This window comes from Elephantulus edwardii, unplaced genomic scaffold, assembly GCF_000299155.1.
Source record: "Elephantulus edwardii isolate Elephantulus edwardi_28Jun2011 unplaced genomic scaffold, EleEdw1.0 scaffold00027, whole genome shotgun sequence".
NCBI classification, from domain to species: Eukaryota; Metazoa; Chordata; class Mammalia; order Macroscelidea; family Macroscelididae; genus Elephantulus; species Elephantulus edwardii.
In genome coordinates, this window is record NW_006399777.1 from 19,379,988 (window position 1) to 19,399,185 (window position 19,198).

The following is a 19,198-nucleotide window of genomic DNA, read 5'->3' on the forward strand; positions in this document are numbered from 1 at the left end:
TCTCCCTTGTCTGTTTCAATGTAGTATACACAATTTATCCAGTTTTTCTCAGTCTTACCCCAACCCTGATATCAGTCCCATTTTACAGCAGTGGCACCATGCAGTATTTGTCCTTTTGTGCCTGAGATATTTCACTCAGCATAATGTCCTCCAGGGTCACCCATTTTGAGTAATATTGCATGAGTTCCTTGTTTTTCAATGCAGATACCACAGCTTTTCTAGCCATTCGTTTGTTGATGGGCACCTGGGTTGTTTCCAACTCCTTACTATTGTGGACAAAGCTGTGATAAACATGGGTGTGCATAAAAGGAGACTTAAAAAATATTATTATTAATGTCAATGAATATTTATAGAGACTTTGGATTTCCATTCATTCATTATTGCACTTTTCTCCCTGCCTCCCACCCCCCAGTTCGCTCTTCTCTTTGAAAAGTAGAATAAAAATTCTTTCATTGTTTTACAATCCCTCCCCCCAAGTCCACTCCACATGCAACCTTCATTCTGGACTCCTGTCATGACAATAATACTAAATCACATATCCCTTTTAAGAGACTTTAAAAAAAATAATTTGTTTTCTTTTCTGCTGATTTATTTACAAAGTTAGAATACATTGTTTTTCACACCGGATCTTTCCCATTTCCTTCACCCTCCCCCCATCAAATTGCATGGCTCTGTGATTACCAAGCCCCTATCCTCACCCCTCTGCTTCCACTCTCCCCCATCCTCATACTCCTTGTTCAGTAATGGTTTTACACAGTATTTGTCCTTGTGAGACTGAGTCAGTTCACTCAACATAATGCTCTCCAATCCCTCCCAAGTTTACAAAATCATTGCTCCTGTGTGCTGCATTGTATTCCTTTGTGTGTATGTACCATAATTTCTCAATCCAGTTCCATTGTAGTTGGGCATTTGGGCTGTTTCCATGTTCTTGTGATGGTGAATAATGTTAATATGAAGATTGGTGTGCAAGTCTCTGTTTGAGCCTCAGTTCCCATTTTCTCGGAGTATATTCCAGTCAGTGGAATAGCTGGGTCATATGGAATTTCTGTGTTCAGTTTTTTTAAGGAAGTGCCAAACTGCCTTCCAGAGAGGTTGTTACCATTTTACAATCCTGCCAACAGTGTATAAGAGTTCCTATCTCTCCACATCCTTGCCAACATCTATTACTTGCTGTCTTGTTAAACTTTGCCGCTGCTACTAGAATGAGATGGTACCTCATTGTGGTTTTTGTTTGCATCTTTCTTATGTATTTAAGAATATACAGTTATGTTAATCCAGGCCATTTGCTGTAATGTTGTTAATCTAATGCACCAGCACTGAGTCAGCTGACCAGCAGTACAGCGAGAACACCCTAGAGAGTTTCCTAGGCTGTAAATCTCCTATGAGGTGCTCTGGTGGCTTAGTGGTAATGGACTGGGTTGCCAACCCAAAGGTACATGGTTCGAATCCATCAGCTACTCTTGGGGAGCAGGAGGAGCAATTCCCTCTGGTATGGTTACATCTGAAAAGCAGCTGGAGGGTCAGCTATGGGTCAGTTCTGACTCAAGGCTACACAACAACAACAGCAACAAATCTTATATTGTAGCAGATTGCCATGTCTTTCTCCCGTGGAGCAACTAACTTGTCGGAATTGACACAGTTGACCCCAGCAGGTTTTCAAAGGCAGTAAATGCCATGGGAGGAGATTACCCATCTTTATCTCATGGAACAGCTGGTGGATCCCAACCGTGTGCCTTCTGGATGACAGCACAACTCCTTACCACTAGGCCACCAGAGCTCCAAAGGAACAACTTGTTGTTGTTGTTGTGTATTGTCCGGTCTGGACCTGCATGGCTGACCCTCTAGTGGGTTTTCAGAGGCCCTTCATCACACGGGAGGGGACTGCTCATCTTTCTCCCACCAGAGCAGCTGGTGGACTCAAACCACGTACCTTTAGATTGACAGCTTAATTTCTTACCACTCAAGGGCTCTGGCAACTCAGTGCTAAGAAGCTGCACTGCAATCCCAAAGGTTCCTGGTTCAAATCCACAAGCTGCTCTATGACAGAAAGATGGGCAATCTCATCCCATGTGGTTTAGTGCCTCTGAAATCCCACTGGAAGATCAGCTATGGATTGATTCCAACTCAACGGTGCACAACAACAACAAGAAGAAGCCACCAGAGCGCTCTCTATGGAATAACTTGTGTACCATCGAGTCTGAATTGACCCATAACTGACCCTCCAGTGGGTTTTCAGAGGCAGTTCGTGGCACAGGAGGCCCATCCTTCTTCCGCCTCTAGTGCGTGCAAGGTGTGGACATTTTGATTACCAGGGTTCCTTTGTGGGAAGCCCTCTCAACTCACTGCCGGTCAGACTTGACGTCACAACTCGCCTCCCAGCCGTTTTCACACGGGCTGTAAATCACTCTGGAGGAGATTGGCCATCTTTCTCCTAAAGGGCCTCTGGGGGATTCAAACTGCCTGAAGAGCTGTGGCTTGTGGGTTAACACCATGGCTTCCTGTGGACCAGGCCACCAGAACTCCCTGTAGTAAAGCCCTAGGCACCACAAAGCCTCAGAAAACCCCACCCAACATCTCTGCTCTCTTTGCAGGTCGAAATCTTTAGAGGAAGGATTTTTGAAGACTAAATCTTGCAAAAATGTTAAAGAACTTGTTTAAGTGAGAAGGAAATGTTTGTATTTCTATTTTGGTCTTTCTGTATTTCATTGTTACAAGAGAAATGCTAGTTGTGTTTAAGGGAATAATTAAAAAGGAGCACTGTGCCTCTCCGTCACCCGGCGTTTGTGTATCTCTGCGCCACTCGCCCTCTGCCTGCTTCCGTCAGTATTTCTGACGTGAGAGTGTGTGGACACTGCCCCACCCCTCCCAGGCCTGGATCTCTCACTGAGTGATTTTTCTCCTTTTGTAGATATTTTCCAAAAACTAGCTGCTGTCAAAGACCAGAGAGAGTGGGTCACCATGAGCGGAGCGCACAAGGTGAGTGACTCCTTCAGCTGTCCTGGGAGCCATTCTCACGCCCAGGCTGAGAATCTTTGCAGTCAATCCACATGCCAATTTCAGTTCACAGACATGCTCCCTGCCAGTCCTCGCTAATCCTCTTAGACATTTTACCAGCCTACACCCATTACTATGAGCCCAGTCAGCCCGAAGAGTAACTATTATTGTTGTGAGTTGACTATAAACAACGGCTGTCCTGAGCCAACCTTGCCAAGTTGCTCCCCAGAGGCAAGCATGGCGGGACTCTCTCTCTCACAACGTTGGGCATGTTGTCAGGAGGGGCTGGTTTCTGGAGCACGGCGTCATGCCAGGCGAGGTAAAGGGCCAGCACTAGAGAGGAAGGCCCTACATGAGATGGATTGACACTGTGACTGTCGCCAGAGGGTCAAGAGCAAACATACAAACAGTAAATAATACTTTGCTGAATTGCTTTGTAAATATTTCATGTCCTTTAACACCAACACACACTCTCTCTCTCTCTCTCTCTCTCTATATATATATATATATATATATATATATATATATATATATATTTAATTTAAATGTCACTTTAAAAAGTTGTCTATATATAAATACAGAGTCTATAAACATGAATTTGTGCAATATTTCTATAAACTTACTACCACTGAGTTGATCTTAATTCTTATAGGAAGTGGTAGATCTGCTCAGGGAGTTTCTGGGCCTGGATGGATGTCTCTATGGGTTTGTATTTCGGGTTAGCAATTGAGTGCTTAACCACTGTGCTACCAGGATCTCTCTCTCTCTCTCTCACACACACACAGTACACACACTGACATGTGAAGATTTATTTATTCGGTTTTGAACCATACACAATTGCCCTTATTTGTAAGTTTAGGAAATGGTTGAATATAGGCCATTTTTTTTTATGACTCAATCTCATCATAATACACCATGAGGTACAAGCTCATCATACATATGGTGTGGACATTGTTGTTGTTGTGTCCCACACAGTCAGAACCGACCCATAGCTGACCCTCTGGCGGGTTTTCAGAGGCAGCTGATTGCACGGGCGGAGACTGCCCGTCCTTCCCCCATCAAGCACATGGTGGATTTGAACCACATGCCTTCAGGATTGCAGTACAGCTTCTTGCCAAGAGGCCATCATGGGTCAGAAATACACATCAAGCATAGGTGAATGCAGATCCTTTAGGAAAAGGTTAAATTCATATTTACAGCAGCACTGTTGAGATGGTGACTAAGTCCAGATTTCAATCCATCGCCTGCTGAACTGTCGAATCCCAGGGCAAAGGCAGCCACCTTCCAGCATGTGTTAGAGTAAGACTGCCTCACGTCTGCTAGTGCATTATGTATCATATATTCATCATGTGTACAGAACAACAGTTTCTCATTTTAGAAGGTATGCAGTACTCTGATAGCACTGCTTAGGATTTGAAGAACTTTTTAAAGTTAGAGTTATGGTATTAAGATTTGGTAAAAGTAATAGGAATTAGAGGCAGTCAAAACAACTATGAGATGTCATCTCACCCCAGTAAGAATAGTAAAATTTAACGAAACAACAAACATCAAATGCTGGGGAGGTTGTGGAGAAACTAGAACCCTTATTCACTGTTGGTGGAAGTGTAAAACAGTGCAACCAGGCTGGAAGGCTATATGGCGCTTTCTCAAAAAGTTGCGAATAAAAATACCATTTGACCCAGCAATTCCACTACTAGGAATTTACCCTAAGGAAACCATAACTGCCACCTAAGCAGATATATGCACACCCATGTTTATTGCGGCTTTGTTCACAAGAGCAAAGAACTGGAAACAACTCAAGTGCCCATAAACAAACGAATGGATAGAGAAGCTGATATATATATATATATATTATATATAATTTATATATATAATATATATATTTTTTCACAAAAATGCAGCTCCGAAAAACAAGGAACTCATGAAATATTATGCAAAATGGATGACCCTGGAGGACATTATGCTGAGTGAAATATCTCAGTCACAAAAGGACAAATATTGCATAGGGCCACTGTTGTAAAATGGGACTGACATGGAGGTTGAGAGAAGACAGAAAAGGAGGGGAGGAACGATGTATACTGCATTGAAACAGATGAGGGAGAAAACTGTTTAAAAGGGTTATATGAATGGATATTCTTGTCATTACAGAAGTCCAGAATGAAGTGGAGTGGACTTGGGGGGAGAGATTGCATAGCAATGAAAGAATTTTTCTTTTCCTTTTCAAGGAAAAGAGTGAATTGTGGGGGAGAAGGTGGGCAGGGAGAAAAAGTGTAACAATGAATGACTGGAAACCCTAAGTCTCTGTAAACTTTTGTTTAAATTAATTTTAAAAATGTAAAAAAAATAGCTTGAAAAAAAATTAGAGGCAGTGACTAAAGTTTGAGAAACTGATGATGAAGAAGGGAAACAACAAAAAAAAGATTTAATAAAAAAGAGGACGAGATCAAAGAAGCAATAATAGTGATTACTGTAACAGCAAATTGGAAGCAAGACATAACAGACCCTCTTGCAGGTTTCCTGAGGCCCACGGGAAGAGATTGCCCATCTTTCTCCTGCAGGGCATCTGGTGGATTTGAACCGCATACCTCCTGCCTCTTTACCACTAGGCTACTGGAGCTTTGTTAAAAAAAACATAAATAAGGACAGACACCATAAAGGGAGGAAAATACATCAAGGGAACCGAAAAGTCACCCCAGTATTGGTTCCACAGGTTGCAGATCTGGCCTGGAACATCCCTGGGCTTGTCGTGTGGGGGAGGGATGGGAGGTTGGGTTCTGAAAATGTAGAGAAGATAAATGAAGCCACACACTAATGGGGCTTCAGGGAAAACAAGGAATGAGGGAAATGTGCCAAAATCTACTCATATGTTCCTTAGCTTGGAAAAAAAAAGATAAGCTTCTGACATTTTGGCAAAAAGTAACTGTAGTTTGCACGGCTCCTGGCACGCGAGAGCTTCTCAGGAGTGCTCTGGGACTGTTCTCAGCATCCTTCCCACTGAGGACTCCTTGTAAGGAGTTGAAGTGCAGAGCAGTGGGAATGCCCCTTGCGTAGAGAAATACAGGCAAGTGTGAGTGAGAACCTTCTGGTTCTGTAGTTTGGCTTGCTCTTCTGGTCCCGGGCAAAGAATGGCTATCAAAGTTTTAAGGTAACCAGGTGATTCACATCCACTCTCTGGAAAGAATTGGAGCCTTTGAATGGTCAACTACAAAACTGTTGACAGTTAAGCCTCTCTGGTCTTTAGAAGGAAACATGATATCATTCAAGAAGGTTTTTTAAGTATTTGTTAAGTGCCATGGAGTGGGAACAAACTCATAGCCAACCCTTCAGGGAGTTTTCTTTCCTACCTCCTATTAGTTTATTTACAAACTTTGAATACAAATTCAAACAAATTCTTTCAATTTCCCTCACCTCCCCCATCAAATTGTACAACCCAATGATTAAATTTCCCCTCCCCCTGCACATCCACATCCCTCTGCTTCCAGCCTCTCCCACCTCTCCTGGGTCCTTATACTCATTCTACAATAATGGTCTTAGACAATATTTATCCTTGTGGGACTGCGTTAGTTCACTCAGCATAACGCTCTCCAGTCCCTCCCAAGTTAGGTAATAATTTACAAAGTTACTGTTCCTGTGTGGTGTGTAGTATTCATTGTGTGAATGTACCATGATTTCTCAATCCATTCGTTTGTGGTTGGACATTTGGGCTGTTTCCATATTGCAATGGTGAATAATGCTGCTATGAACATTGGTGTACAAATTTGTTTGTACCTCAGTTTTCATATTCTCAGGGTCAGGCTTGAGACTAAGGTGCGCCTGATCCAGGCTATAGTCTTTGCAATTACGTGCTATGCATCGGAGAGTTGGACAGTGACTAGGGATGATAGAAAGAGAATTGATGCCTTTGAGCTGTGGTGCTGGAGAAGAGTGTTGAATATACCATGGACTGCTAGGAGAACAAACAGGTTTGTCCTGGAGAGGGTGAAGCCAGAATGTTCCCTGGAGTCAAGGATTCTGAAGCCTCGTCTGACATACTTTGGGCATGTTGCAAGGAGGGACTGGTCTTTGGAGATGGACATCATGTTTGGGAGAGTGGAGGGACGGCACAGGAAAGGAAGACCCTCGATGAAATGGATCGATTTTGTGAGTGGAGTGGTGGGAATGAGTGTGTTTGAGACGGCGAGGTTGGCACAGGATAGAACGGCGTTTAGGGCTCTTGTACATAGGGTCGCTATGAGTTGTAAACGACTCAATGGCACATAACAACAACAACAATGATATATTCCAAGTAGTGGAATAGCTGGGTCATATGGAATTACTATGTTCAGCTTTCTTAAGGAAGCACCAAACTGCCTTCCAGAATGGTTGTACCATTTTACAGTCCTTTGGGGAGTTTTCAAAAGCAGCAAATAGCATGAGAGTTGATTGCCCTTCCTGCAGAGCAGCTGGTGGATTTGAACTGTGTATCTTTGGGTTGGTAACACAGCACTAAGTATCATTTCCTTTGGCTTTATTTTTCAGACATTAGTGAACTTACTTGGTGCCCGAGACACCAATGTTCTGTTGGGCGCTCTTCTAGCGCTGGCTAGCTTAGCTGAAAGGTAAGTGTCATAACTGCTTCTCAGCTGTGCTGCTGGAACCACAGAATACAATGGGAGGGATGGGTACAAGCCAGTCAGTTTCCTCAGTCTCTCTGCCACTGTCTAGGCCTACTTTGTGAAAGATAAACATGGAATAACACTCGTAAGTTGAAGAGAAGACTGCGTGGAAAAAGCCTCATTTTAAAATTTAAGTCGGAAATAAAATTCACAGTTTTAAACTTTTGTTTTTCTTCATGACCAGAAATATTTACCCAGCATTTTTAGCCAACTCCCAGTTACTTTACTTTTAGTTTGCTTGGAAAAGAAACTTTCTTCTTTTTCTTTACCTGTGTATTTATTTATACCACACAAACCCATTTAAAATATTTTTGGCCTTTTAAAACAGTCTTAGATAACCATATCCCCTTGTACATGGTTTGATTGCTTTAAACAGGAGAGCTTTAAATATGTTGTTGTTGATTGTCTTTGAGGTGAGCGTGACTCACAGCAACCCTATGAACAAAAGGCCTGAAGTCCCTCTACAGCTATTGACAATTATCAAAGTTCATAAGGTTTCTGGAGGCATGTTGTTTAGGAAGTAGATGCCACTCCTCCTTCCAAATATAATGTTAATAAATGGATCATTGTTTTTTGGATAGTATATGATTCCTTTTGGATAAATGAAATAATATTATCATCAAATTATTATGAAATAAATTTTTAACATATAGCATTCATTGAATATTAGAATTTGCTGTGACCTTTCCCATTAGTGTGAAAAGCATTTTTCTCTCTTGAGACTCTATGTGGGCTAGGTTTTTAAATGAATGGGCTATGGTAAAATGTTTTCCGTAGCTGCTAATAATTTTCTTTTTTCCACTTGCAGTCCAGAATGTAGGGAGAAGATCAGTGAGCTCAACATTGTAGAAAACCTACTGATGATTTTGCATGAATATGACTTGCTTTCCAAAAGGTAAGCCTGCTATGAGGAGAAGAAGACTCTACAGTGGTGCAATACTATCAGAGCCAGTTCTTGGATAAAGACATCATGATTGGAAAGGTGGAGGGTTAGTCTACGAGAGGAAGGCCCTCAATGAAAGGGCTTGACACAATGACTGTATCAATGGGCACAAATATATCAGAGATGGAGAAGGTGGTCCAGGAAAAGTCAGGGTTTGCAGCCATTCTTCATAAATTCGCTATGAGGTCTAGTCAACTGATGACACAGTAATGACCAGGGTTAGCCTAACGCTTATTTCTTTGACGTAGGGATGAGCTACCTGTCTACCCTCTAACCTTTTTAACCAGTTCTGTCACCAGCTGTCCCTCCCACAGTCTGCTTCTTTGATGGATTAGATAATTCTTTGTACTGGTCATAGAGAGCTCATAGGCCATTAACAGTCAAGTGGTTTATTAAGGAAGTAACAGGGTACAGTTTGGAATAAGAGTCAGAAAACATGTTGGTAAAGTCTTCCTTCTTCAGTGGAGGACAGGCTGCTCTGCTCTTGGCTCTGTTACGTGTCACTAATAACTTTGCCACAGCTTTTCTTGGGTCTGTCACCATCTTCCATGTCCTAGGCCTTGACTCGTGATGTGGCTCCTTTAAGAGGTATCTCTCTACTCCCCTCCTCCCCCCCTTCTCCTTCTTTCCTTTTTCTTGTTTTTATATTTTCTCAAGTTTCTGGTGGCATGGGCTGCTTATAACTGCTCATAGTTTCAAGACATGACCCTGTCACCAGGGCCAGGGAGTGACCAATCCCTCCTCCATAGGCCACAGAGACTTCATTTGCATAGAAAGCTGTGAACCCTTTATTTGAATAGTCATTGACCAATCCCTGCAAGGTGCATACCGATCACAGGGCAGGCTGCAGGCATACCAATCACAGGGCAAGTCACGAAGTATCAAATCAGGTTGTTTACAGTTTACCCAGACTGTGTAACCAACTTCCTGGGGAAGAAAAGGAGGATGGAGATAATTCCACAAGTTTAAGGGAAGGAAAATTTCTCTAGCATTTTAAAAAAGAACTCATAAGTGTCTTCTATTTTATTATTGCTTGTTATTATGTGCCACTGAGTGACAGCCAACTCATAGATGACCCTCTAGAGGGTTTTCAGAGGGTGTAAGTAGCACTGGAGGAAAATCCCATTTTTCTACTTCAGAGCTGCTGGTGAATTTAAACCCATGACTTTGAGTTCACAGCATAGCTCCTTACTACTAGGCCACCAAAGCTCTGTGTTTGATACTACCGCTTATTATCATTCTTATTATGCCATGCTGTTTAAACTGTTAATTGAATATCATGGACCAGTGTGGCATTCATTTATAATTTAAATTTGCATAACAATCTACCACAAGGAGTTGTATAATTTATCTTTAGTTCTACATTGCATAGAATCTAATTATATAAATCTAATTATACAGAGTTGTAGAAAGTCTAATTATGTAAATACCTCATAATCACATTCTAAGTAATTTTATTAATTATACTTATTCACATACTATGATTTTGGGGAAAAGAAATTTAGGTGGCTCTATTTTTTCACAATTTTAGTTTGTGGTTGAACAAAGTGTTATGGCTGAAAATGTGAGAGTCTAAACACTGAGCCAATATTAGAACTCAACAAAGTTGTTTATTAAACACACAGACCAAGAATGTCAGCTAGTACTCAAACCATTCTGACTCTGAGGGAAGCAAAGATTGGGTTTATATACAGAGATTAGGCATGGGGGGTTACACAAAGTTCTTTGTTGTTGACACTTGAGATTTCTTCACATTTGAGAATTGTTACTGTTTCTGACTTCTTGTGGGCTCTGGGCCAGGTGCAGAATATAGTCTCGGAGTGCTAACCAAGCTGGGTCAGCTTGTACTAGAACATAAAGCTTAGCAAAACATGTTATTGCCAAAATTATTGAGGCATGCATCTCTCTTTTTTTAATAATTTTTTTATTTTACACTGTTTTACTTATAAAGTTTGTATACATTGTTTTTCACACCAGATCTTTCCCATTTCTTTAACGCATCTCTCCTTCTACCCATTAAATTATATGATCCTGTGTTAACCTCCCCCCATCCTCCCCTCTTTACTCTCCTTTTTCCCTCCTTAGATCCTCTTAGACATTTTAATAGTTATCTGTTTCAACAATAATATTCTTATACAGTATTTGTCCTTAGGGGACTGAGTTAGTTCACTTAGCATAATGCTCTCCAGTCCTTCCCAAGTTAGGTAGTGATTTGCAAAATCATTGCTCCTGCGTGCTGCACAGTATTCCGTTGTTGAATGTACCATAATTTCTCAATCCATTCGTTTGTGGTTGGACATTTAGGTTGTTTCCATGTTCTTGTGATCTTGAATAATGCTGCTATAAACATGGTGTATATGTCTCCCTTTGGAGGCATACATTTCTTTTTTAAAGTTTATTTTATTATTTTTTGTGTGTGTGTGTACCATCAAACTGGATCTGACTGGTACAGGAGGAGATTTTCCCTCCTTCTTCTCCAGAGCTTCTGATGGATCCAAACCACGTACCTCTGGGATTATATAGTGCAGCTTCTTGCCACTGTGCCACCAGTACTCCCTGGAGGCATACATTTCTTAAAATGGCCATCAGAACAAAATGGTTTTCCTCATATTTACATAAAAAGTGGCTTCTGTAATGCTTAACACAAAAGCTGCAACTACCAAAGAAGCATATTTCTAAAATACATTTTATTTTAGACATAATAAAATAAATGAAAACTTATTTTAAAATTTTACCCAATTTTTCCATGATTACCTGTTTTTATCATTCAAAACAGAAGCTAGATTCATTTTTGTTTTGTTTTGTTTTTGGGTTTTTTTAAAATTTTCTTAATTTTAATGAAAGTGTACAGAGACTTAGGGTTTCCAGTCACTGGTAATGCTGTACTTTTCTCCCTGCCCCCACTCCAGTTCACTCTTTTCCTTGAAAAGAAAAAGGCTTTCATTGTTATGCAATTCCCCTCCCCCCCAGGCCACTCCACTATGCAACCTTCACTCTGGACTTCTATAATGACAAGATTACCCATTCATATATCTCTTTTAAACCGTTCTCTCCCTCATCTGTTTCAAAGAAATATACATCATTCCTCCCGTTCTTTTCTGTCTTCCTTCAACCTGATATCAGTCTCATTTTACAACAGTGGCCCTATGCAATATTTGTCCTTTTGTGACTGAGATATTTCAGTCAGTTTAATGTCCTCCAGGGTCATCCATTTTGCATAATATTTCATGAGTTCCTTGTTTTTCAACTCTGCATAGTAATCCGTTGTGTGAATATACCACAGCTTCTCTATCCATTCGTTTGTTGATGGGCGCTTGGGTTGTTTCCAGCTCTTTACTATTGTGAACAAAGCTGCAATAAACATAGATGTGCATGCTAGATTCATTTTTTAATGGAAGTGAAGACTTCCCGTGTCTAAGTGGTTATCAGGAGGCCCTGGTGGTGTGGTCTTTTGGGAGTTTTGCAGTTAACCCAAAGGCTTCTCTTCTCTGGCTGTTTGAATCTGACAGCAATTTGGAGGGAGAGGGCAGGACAATGTCCTCCCACAAATGACAGCCACAGCCACCCCACCCAGTGGAGAGTCAGCTGTGAGTCCTTTCTGACAGAGCAGTTTTTTTAAAAAAAATGTCTTTTTATTAATTTTAATGAAAATTTACAGAGACTTTGGATTTCCATTCATTTATTGTTGCACTTTTCTCCCTGCCCATCCCTCCCAGCCCCCAATACACTCTTCTCTTTGAAAAATAAAAGTTCCCCCACTGTTTTACAATTACTCCCCCCAGGTTCACTCCATTATGCAACCTTTGTTCTGGACTCCTGTCAGGACAGTAATACCTAATCACATATCCCTTTTAAACCATTTTCTCCCTCATCTGTTTCAATGCAGTATACATTATTTATCCCATCTTTCTCAGTCTCCCCCCAACCCCAAGGCCAGTCCTGCTTCACAACAGTGGCATTATTATAAAATATTTGTCCCTTTGTGACTAAGACATTTCACTCATCATAATGTCCTCCAGGGTCATTCATTTTGAGTAATATTGCATGAGTTCCTTGTTTTTCAATGCAGCATAGTATTCCATCTTGTGAATGTACCACAGCTTCTTTATCCATTCATTTGTTGATGGGCACTTAGTTGTTTCTAACTCCTTGCTTTCATGAACAAAGCCTTGATAAACATGGCTGTGCATAGAATTTTCTAAAGAGACGAATATCAAGTGTTGGGGCTCTGGGAGGAGTGAATACCCTTAGATTCTCTAACAAACTAATTTATCACTAGACTTTTGGACCTGGTGCTCTGTCTCACACACACACTTTGGGCACATGGCCAGGAGAGACAAGTCCTTGGGAAAGGACATCATGCTAGGAAGGGTGAATGAACAGTGCAGGAGAGGAAGACCCCAGATGAGATGGATTGATTCAGTGACTGGGGCAATGGGGGTAGGTGTGCCACAATCAGTGAGACTGGCTCAGGACAGGGCAGGGTTCAGAGCTGCTGTACATAGGGTTGCTATGGGTCACAGGCAACTCAACGGCACATAACAACAACAACAACAATGGCAATCTGAGATTTGCCATTTTTTTAAAAAAAGTGCCAGATTAGGTTTTGGTTGTTGGAAATCCAAAGATGTGCAGGGCAGCAAGCATGCAGACAGCAAGTCTGCTCTAGTGTTGAAAGTTGTGTGGTGATGGGCACACAGGGTGTTCCAAGTGGCGTAGAATAGAGATCTCTAGTCAGAGCAAGGGATCCTCCCAGGGTTCTCAGAAGGCAGAGCGAGAAACAGAGTGGAAATAGAGGGTGTTCTAATTGGAGGCTTGGAGAAATGGTAAACACGCGTGGGCAGAGGGCGAGTCCCTGAACCATTCAACATCATCACTTTTCAGAGTTCGGCTGAACTTGTCTTATACCACCGTTACTTTTAATTTAATTCTATCAAGTATGCAGTATTTCTTTTTCATCCTGTGCTTGTCTTGTTTCTGCAACTGCATGGTAAAAGTATGGACACTAGAAAACGACCCCTTTTCCCACTTGGTCTTTAGGGTAATGCAAGACCCTTCATAGCTCCTGAAAACCGACCTTCTGTTTGGTACATTTTTAGGATCAAGCGATGAGGATATGACAAAACAGCAGTCATGCAATTATGACCTGGAGGTTAAGTTTGACTTTAGGTCCATTTTTATGAATAAAGTTTTGTTGGAACAGAGCCAGGCTCGTTCAATTACATGTTGTCTAAGGCGACATCTCTGTTACAAGGCCTGAGATGAGTAACTGTGATGTTGTCATTGTTGTGGGCTGTTCAGTTGGAACCAGCTCATAGTTGACCCCCAGCAGGTTCTCAGAGGCTGTAAATCTCATGGGAGGATATTTCCTTTGGCGCACCTGGGGGACTAGAACTGTATGCCTCAGAGTTGACAGCTCAAATTCTGGCCACAAGAGCTCCCACAAAGTTGACATGGCTAACTATTGGTTCCTTTTCAGAAAAAGTTTGATCAGTAACTAAGAGAATGTGGGAATCTTAGTCCATGCAGCACTGAATGTCCAAATAGAAAGTCACTAGCCCACGAGCCTTGTGTCTCTGCCCTTCACCCCGTCCACCCCTGCGCAGGCTCACTGCCGAGTTACTCCGCCTCCTTTGCGCCGAGCCTCAGGTGAAAGAGCAGGTGAAGCTCTACGAGGGCATCCCCGTCCTCCTGAGTCTGCTCCACTCTGACCACCTGAAACTGCTCTGGAGCGTCGTCTGGATCCTGGTGCAGGTGTGCGAGGACCCGGAGACCAGCGTGGAAATCCGCATCTGGGGAGGCATCAAGCAGATCCTGCACATTTTACAAGGGTGAGTCTCCGGTGTCGGGGTGTCTCTGACAGGCGGGGGGGCAGCCACGACGAGATGGCAGACTGACTCCCTTCTCCTCCGCTGAGGTCCTCTTGCGTTGTTCACATTTCCCAGAATCGTCTTTATTGTCACAAACACGCACTGTGCCAGTGTCAGGGGCATTCATCTTTGAAGTTTCTTAAGAACTGGGCTGTTTTATTTTTGTTTTGCTGGCCTCTGGTATAGGGCAGACATGTAATACGTCACCAGCTGCAACTGTGGACTGAGAGGAAATGGGACAACTCCAAGAACTGCTGTCTTCATTACTTTTTCATTGAATCAATCTCTCTCTCTCTCTCCCATTCATATCTATCTATCTATCTATCTATCTATCTATCTATCTATCTATCTATCTATCATCCATCCATCCAGTCATGCCAATAAGTACAATAATTACTAACATTATTTGAAAATGTATATGTGTGTTTGGGTAAAATCTAGCTATATAACAAAAGCAAAGGTCATTTTAAAGGAACAGATGCACAATCCTCCCTTAAGAGAAAACATGAGTAACCAAGTGATGATGTCATGGACCCCAAGGTAGTTGCTTTTACTTTTCTCTGTAATCTTCATTAAGCCAAATAAAACTCAATGCTGTTGAGCTAATTCTGACTCGTTGGTGACTCTATTGCACATAGTAGGACTGGCCTCATGGGGCTTCTGAGGGTATGGATCTGTCCAGGTGGAAATGGCCTTATTTTCCTCCTGCTGGTAGGTTTGACCCATCCACCTTTATGGCTAGCATCTCAACACTTAACTCTCTGGGTCACCTTGCATTTAAAGCCAGGAATATGGGGAAGGGGATAATTTGTTAAAAGAGCCACAAACTGAAATTCTCTTCAAGTGTACTACTATTTGGCGACCTCTGGTGGCCTAGTGATAAGGAGTTTCACTGCGAAGTCGAAGGCAAATGGTTTGAATCTACCAACTGCCTTTCTAGAGAAAGAGATGGAATCTGCTGCTGTGCAATTATATTGCCTTTGAAAAGCCCTCAGAATGGTCAGCTATGAGTTAGTTCCAACTCAACGGTGCATAACGAAAACAACATGTTGATATTTAGCTGTTAGAGTTTGTGTCTTGGACATAGTGAAGTATTCTATCATAATATCTTTAGACACCACCTTGGAATAATCTTGTTACTTAATATTATAAAACATTATTCAGCCCCACAGATACTGTTGTTGTTATGTGCCATCGACCCTATGTACAAGAGCTCTAAACGCCATGCCAACCGAGCCATCTCAAACACACTCATTCCCACCATTCCAGTCACAGTTGTTCCATCTCATCGAGGTTCTTCCTCTCCTGGGCCGTCCCACCACTCTCCCAAACATGATATCCCTCTCCAAGGACCGGTCCCTCCTTGCAAGATGCCCAAAGTATGTCAGATGAAGCTTCAGAATCCTTGACTCCAAGGAGCATTCCGGCTTCACCTTCTCCAGGATGGACCAGCACCACAGCTCAAAGGCATCAATTCTCTTTCTATCAATCCCTATTCACTGTCCAATTTTTTGATGCATAGTATATAATTGTGAAGACTATAGCCCCGATCTGGCGCACCTCAGTCTCCAGCCTGACGTCATTGCTCTTTAGTACTCTTGACAGTTCCCTCACAGCCGACTTTCCCAACGCAATTCGTTTCTTGATTTCCTGGCTGCTGTTACCAAGAGTGTTGACTGTGGAGCCAAGTAAACTAAAACTGTTAACTATCTCAATCTCTTCACCATCCATACTGATGCTGCCAATTGGCCCAGTGGTGAGAATCTTTGTTTTCTTGATGTTGAGCTTCAATCCATATTGAAGATTGCAGTCCTTGACCTTCTGCAGCAAGCGCTTCAGGTCCTCCTCAGTTTCAGCAAGCAGGGTTGTGTCATCTGCATAACACAGGTTGTTGATGACTCTTCCACCAATCCTGATGCCACATTCCTCTTCTCCTGATGCCACATTCCTCCTCTTACAGCCCAGCGTCTTGGATGAGCTGTTCTGCATACAGATATTGAGTCAAAGTTAAAAAAAAAAAAATAGTAGTTCCATTTGAAAGACAATGCATCTATGATCCATAGTATAGACACGAAACTCAAGGTTAATAAAAGCAGGAAGGCTTATCAATTTTAATAACGACGGAATAATATTGCCTTAAAATGATTCAGCCTTTGTACTTGTTTTGCCCCCAAGGATATTGTGGAATTATTTGTTACCACTCTGATTTTTCTCTGAGGGGAAAAAAAGGCATGAGAACAGGCTGTGGAGAAATAAAGAGCCACTTTATTATTTCTGCCATTACCTAAACAAAGGAAAAATTCATAGTCTGTTGACAATCTGTGTGCTTTTATGAATGTGATATTATGAAACACTTTAAAGTAAAAGTCTTTCATTAGAATTGTGTTGTCATAAGCTAATTCCTCGGTCATAATAATTAAAAAAAAACCCCAGTTGTCAAAGGATTTTGTTTTCATTTTTTGTCTTGCAATTTTAAAATGATGGTGACTGTTATTATTGTTATTCATCTCTGTTTCAACAACTGTGGGCTGATCACAGAAAGAGCATCCCTTTTCTTTGTAATGCAGTGGAATCTAGAATCATCAAGAAATACGTCAAAGACAAAACGTGCTTTCTTGCCCCTCCCCCCCAATGGTATTGAGTATAATCCAAGCTACTGTTTTTCCCTTTTGCTGAAGCTGTAACAATCCTTGATAGAAAAAGGTTCTCCTAAGTCTGCTGAGTCGTTTTTCCTGGTCTGTTTCTATGGTGCAATGTTGGAAAACATCTTTGGGAAGATGGTGTTATATCAACTTTTAGACTATGTTAAGTATGTCTCACTGCGCTGGAAGAATTTATTACTGCAGCTGGATAAATAGTGTCCTTTCAGACTTAAGTCTCTCCCTTCTTCCTGGTGCTGAGATGTGGGGTGGAACTTGCCAAGGTGTCTGGTGTCTTTTGGGTATGAACAAGCACTGTTGCCAAGGTGGTTCTCAAGAAAGTTATTATAATCCCACATGCAAAGCAGTTTCTAAGGGGGTTATACACCCTTGACTGGTTGGAGTGATAGGGAACTTTAACATGATTATGCTGACTGATGAAACTGCCAGTTGTGACTAGCACTTGTCCCAGCTCCATCACCTTTTCTGTGACCCCTGAAGAAAGGATAGCAGCTTGACCCTGACAATGTGAGAGGAAGGTCAAATAAATTCAATCCATGCTATGTTTGGGCACATAAGATTCTGAAGAGCTGTCTCCTGACAAGCGAATAAATGAAGGGAAAGGCAGCATGCAGTAAGGGTTTGATTAGACATTGTCATTAGTGGTATGCATCAATTTAGATTAATGTTATAAAAGAAAACATCTAGGTGATTAAAAATGTGATACAACCTGTAAGCTTTCACTCAAATAAAAAAAGAAGAAGAAGAAGAAAGGTATGACAAGTACTTAAAACATAAGAAAAAAAGGTACAGACTCCAAACGAGTGCATATACTATTAGGGAAGATGCTACACAGAGTAAATAGAAACACAAATGTTTCTCTTATCCAAGACATTAAAAAGAATATGTTGTTGTTATGCCATTTACAACTCATAGCGACCCTATGTACAACAGCTCTGAACCCTTCTCTATACTGAGACAACCTTATTGTCTCTGACACACTTACCCCCATTACCCCATTCACTGAGTCAATCCATATCATTGAGGGTCTTCCTCTCCTGTGCTATCCCTCCACACTCCCAAGCATGATGTCTCTCTCTAAGGACTGGTCCCTCCTTGTATGTCAGATGAAGCGTCAGAATCCTTGCCTACAAGGAGCAGCCTGGTTTTACCCTCTCCAGGATGAACTTGTTTGTTCTCCTAGCAGCCCATGGTATATTCAATACTCTTCTCCAGCACCATAGTTTGAAGGCATCAGTTCACCTTCTTTCATCCCTAGCCATTGTCTAGCTTTCATACACATAGCAAGCAATTGTGAAAACAGACTCAGAATAATATGAACTATATTAAATAAGATTGGGCATGAGAAGTTAGGACAACAAAAAGAGAGGAATAGAGGAAATTCCTTGGCTGATGTAAGGAAAGAAATGAGAACCAAAGGACACTCATGTTGTTGTGTTAGATGTTGTTAAATAGACTATGATTTATAGCCACTATATTAAGATCCTTCTCACGTACTTTGGGCATGTTACTAGGAGTGGTTATTTCTTGGAAAGGGACATCATGCTTGGGAAGGTGGAAGGTCAAGAAAGAGAGTTAGACCCTAATGAGGTTGATTGTGACAGTGACAGCAGCCATGGGCTCAAGTGTGTTGGAGATGATGAGGACGGCACAGACTAGGACAGGGTTCAGATCTGTTGTTCACAGGATCGCTGTGAGTTCTAGTCAACTCAGTGGCACCTCACAACAATAACAACAACATGAACAACAGGTCAGAACCTCGCAATAAATTGATAAATATAAGTAATAAATTAATAAAAATAAATCTGTGACCAATAAATAACCTAAACCATCAAAAAGAAAATAAGATTAGTGCAATAGAGGGAAACTTGAAAAAAACATACCATGAGTATTATAGAGATAGAAGACAAAGCAATACAAATACTTGTAAAAAGAAAGATGTGGCCAGTGAGTAATTAATTTACTGAGATAGCAAATAAACCAAAAGGAATAGAAAAATGTCCAACAATAAAGTAGAAAAAGAAGTTTTCTAAAATGAAAGGTGATTAAAATAGCAAGTTTAAAAAAAAAAAAAAA

The 19,198-nt window shown here is 41.4% G+C and overlaps 1 protein-coding gene across 1 annotated transcript in view; it reads left to right on the plus strand.

Annotated features, from left to right (window-relative positions):
- NEK10 (NIMA-related kinase 10) overlaps positions 1-19,198 on the plus strand; it is a 249,703-nt gene that overhangs the window by 40,620 nt on the left and 189,885 nt on the right. Inside the window, exons 8-11 of the mRNA XM_006883425.1 lie at positions 2,909-2,976; positions 7,513-7,592; positions 8,458-8,544; positions 14,199-14,423. Of these exons, the coding sequence (XP_006883487.1) occupies positions 2,909-2,976; positions 7,513-7,592; positions 8,458-8,544; positions 14,199-14,423 (460 nt within the window). The remainder of the gene's footprint in view (positions 1-2,908; positions 2,977-7,512; positions 7,593-8,457; positions 8,545-14,198; positions 14,424-19,198) is intronic.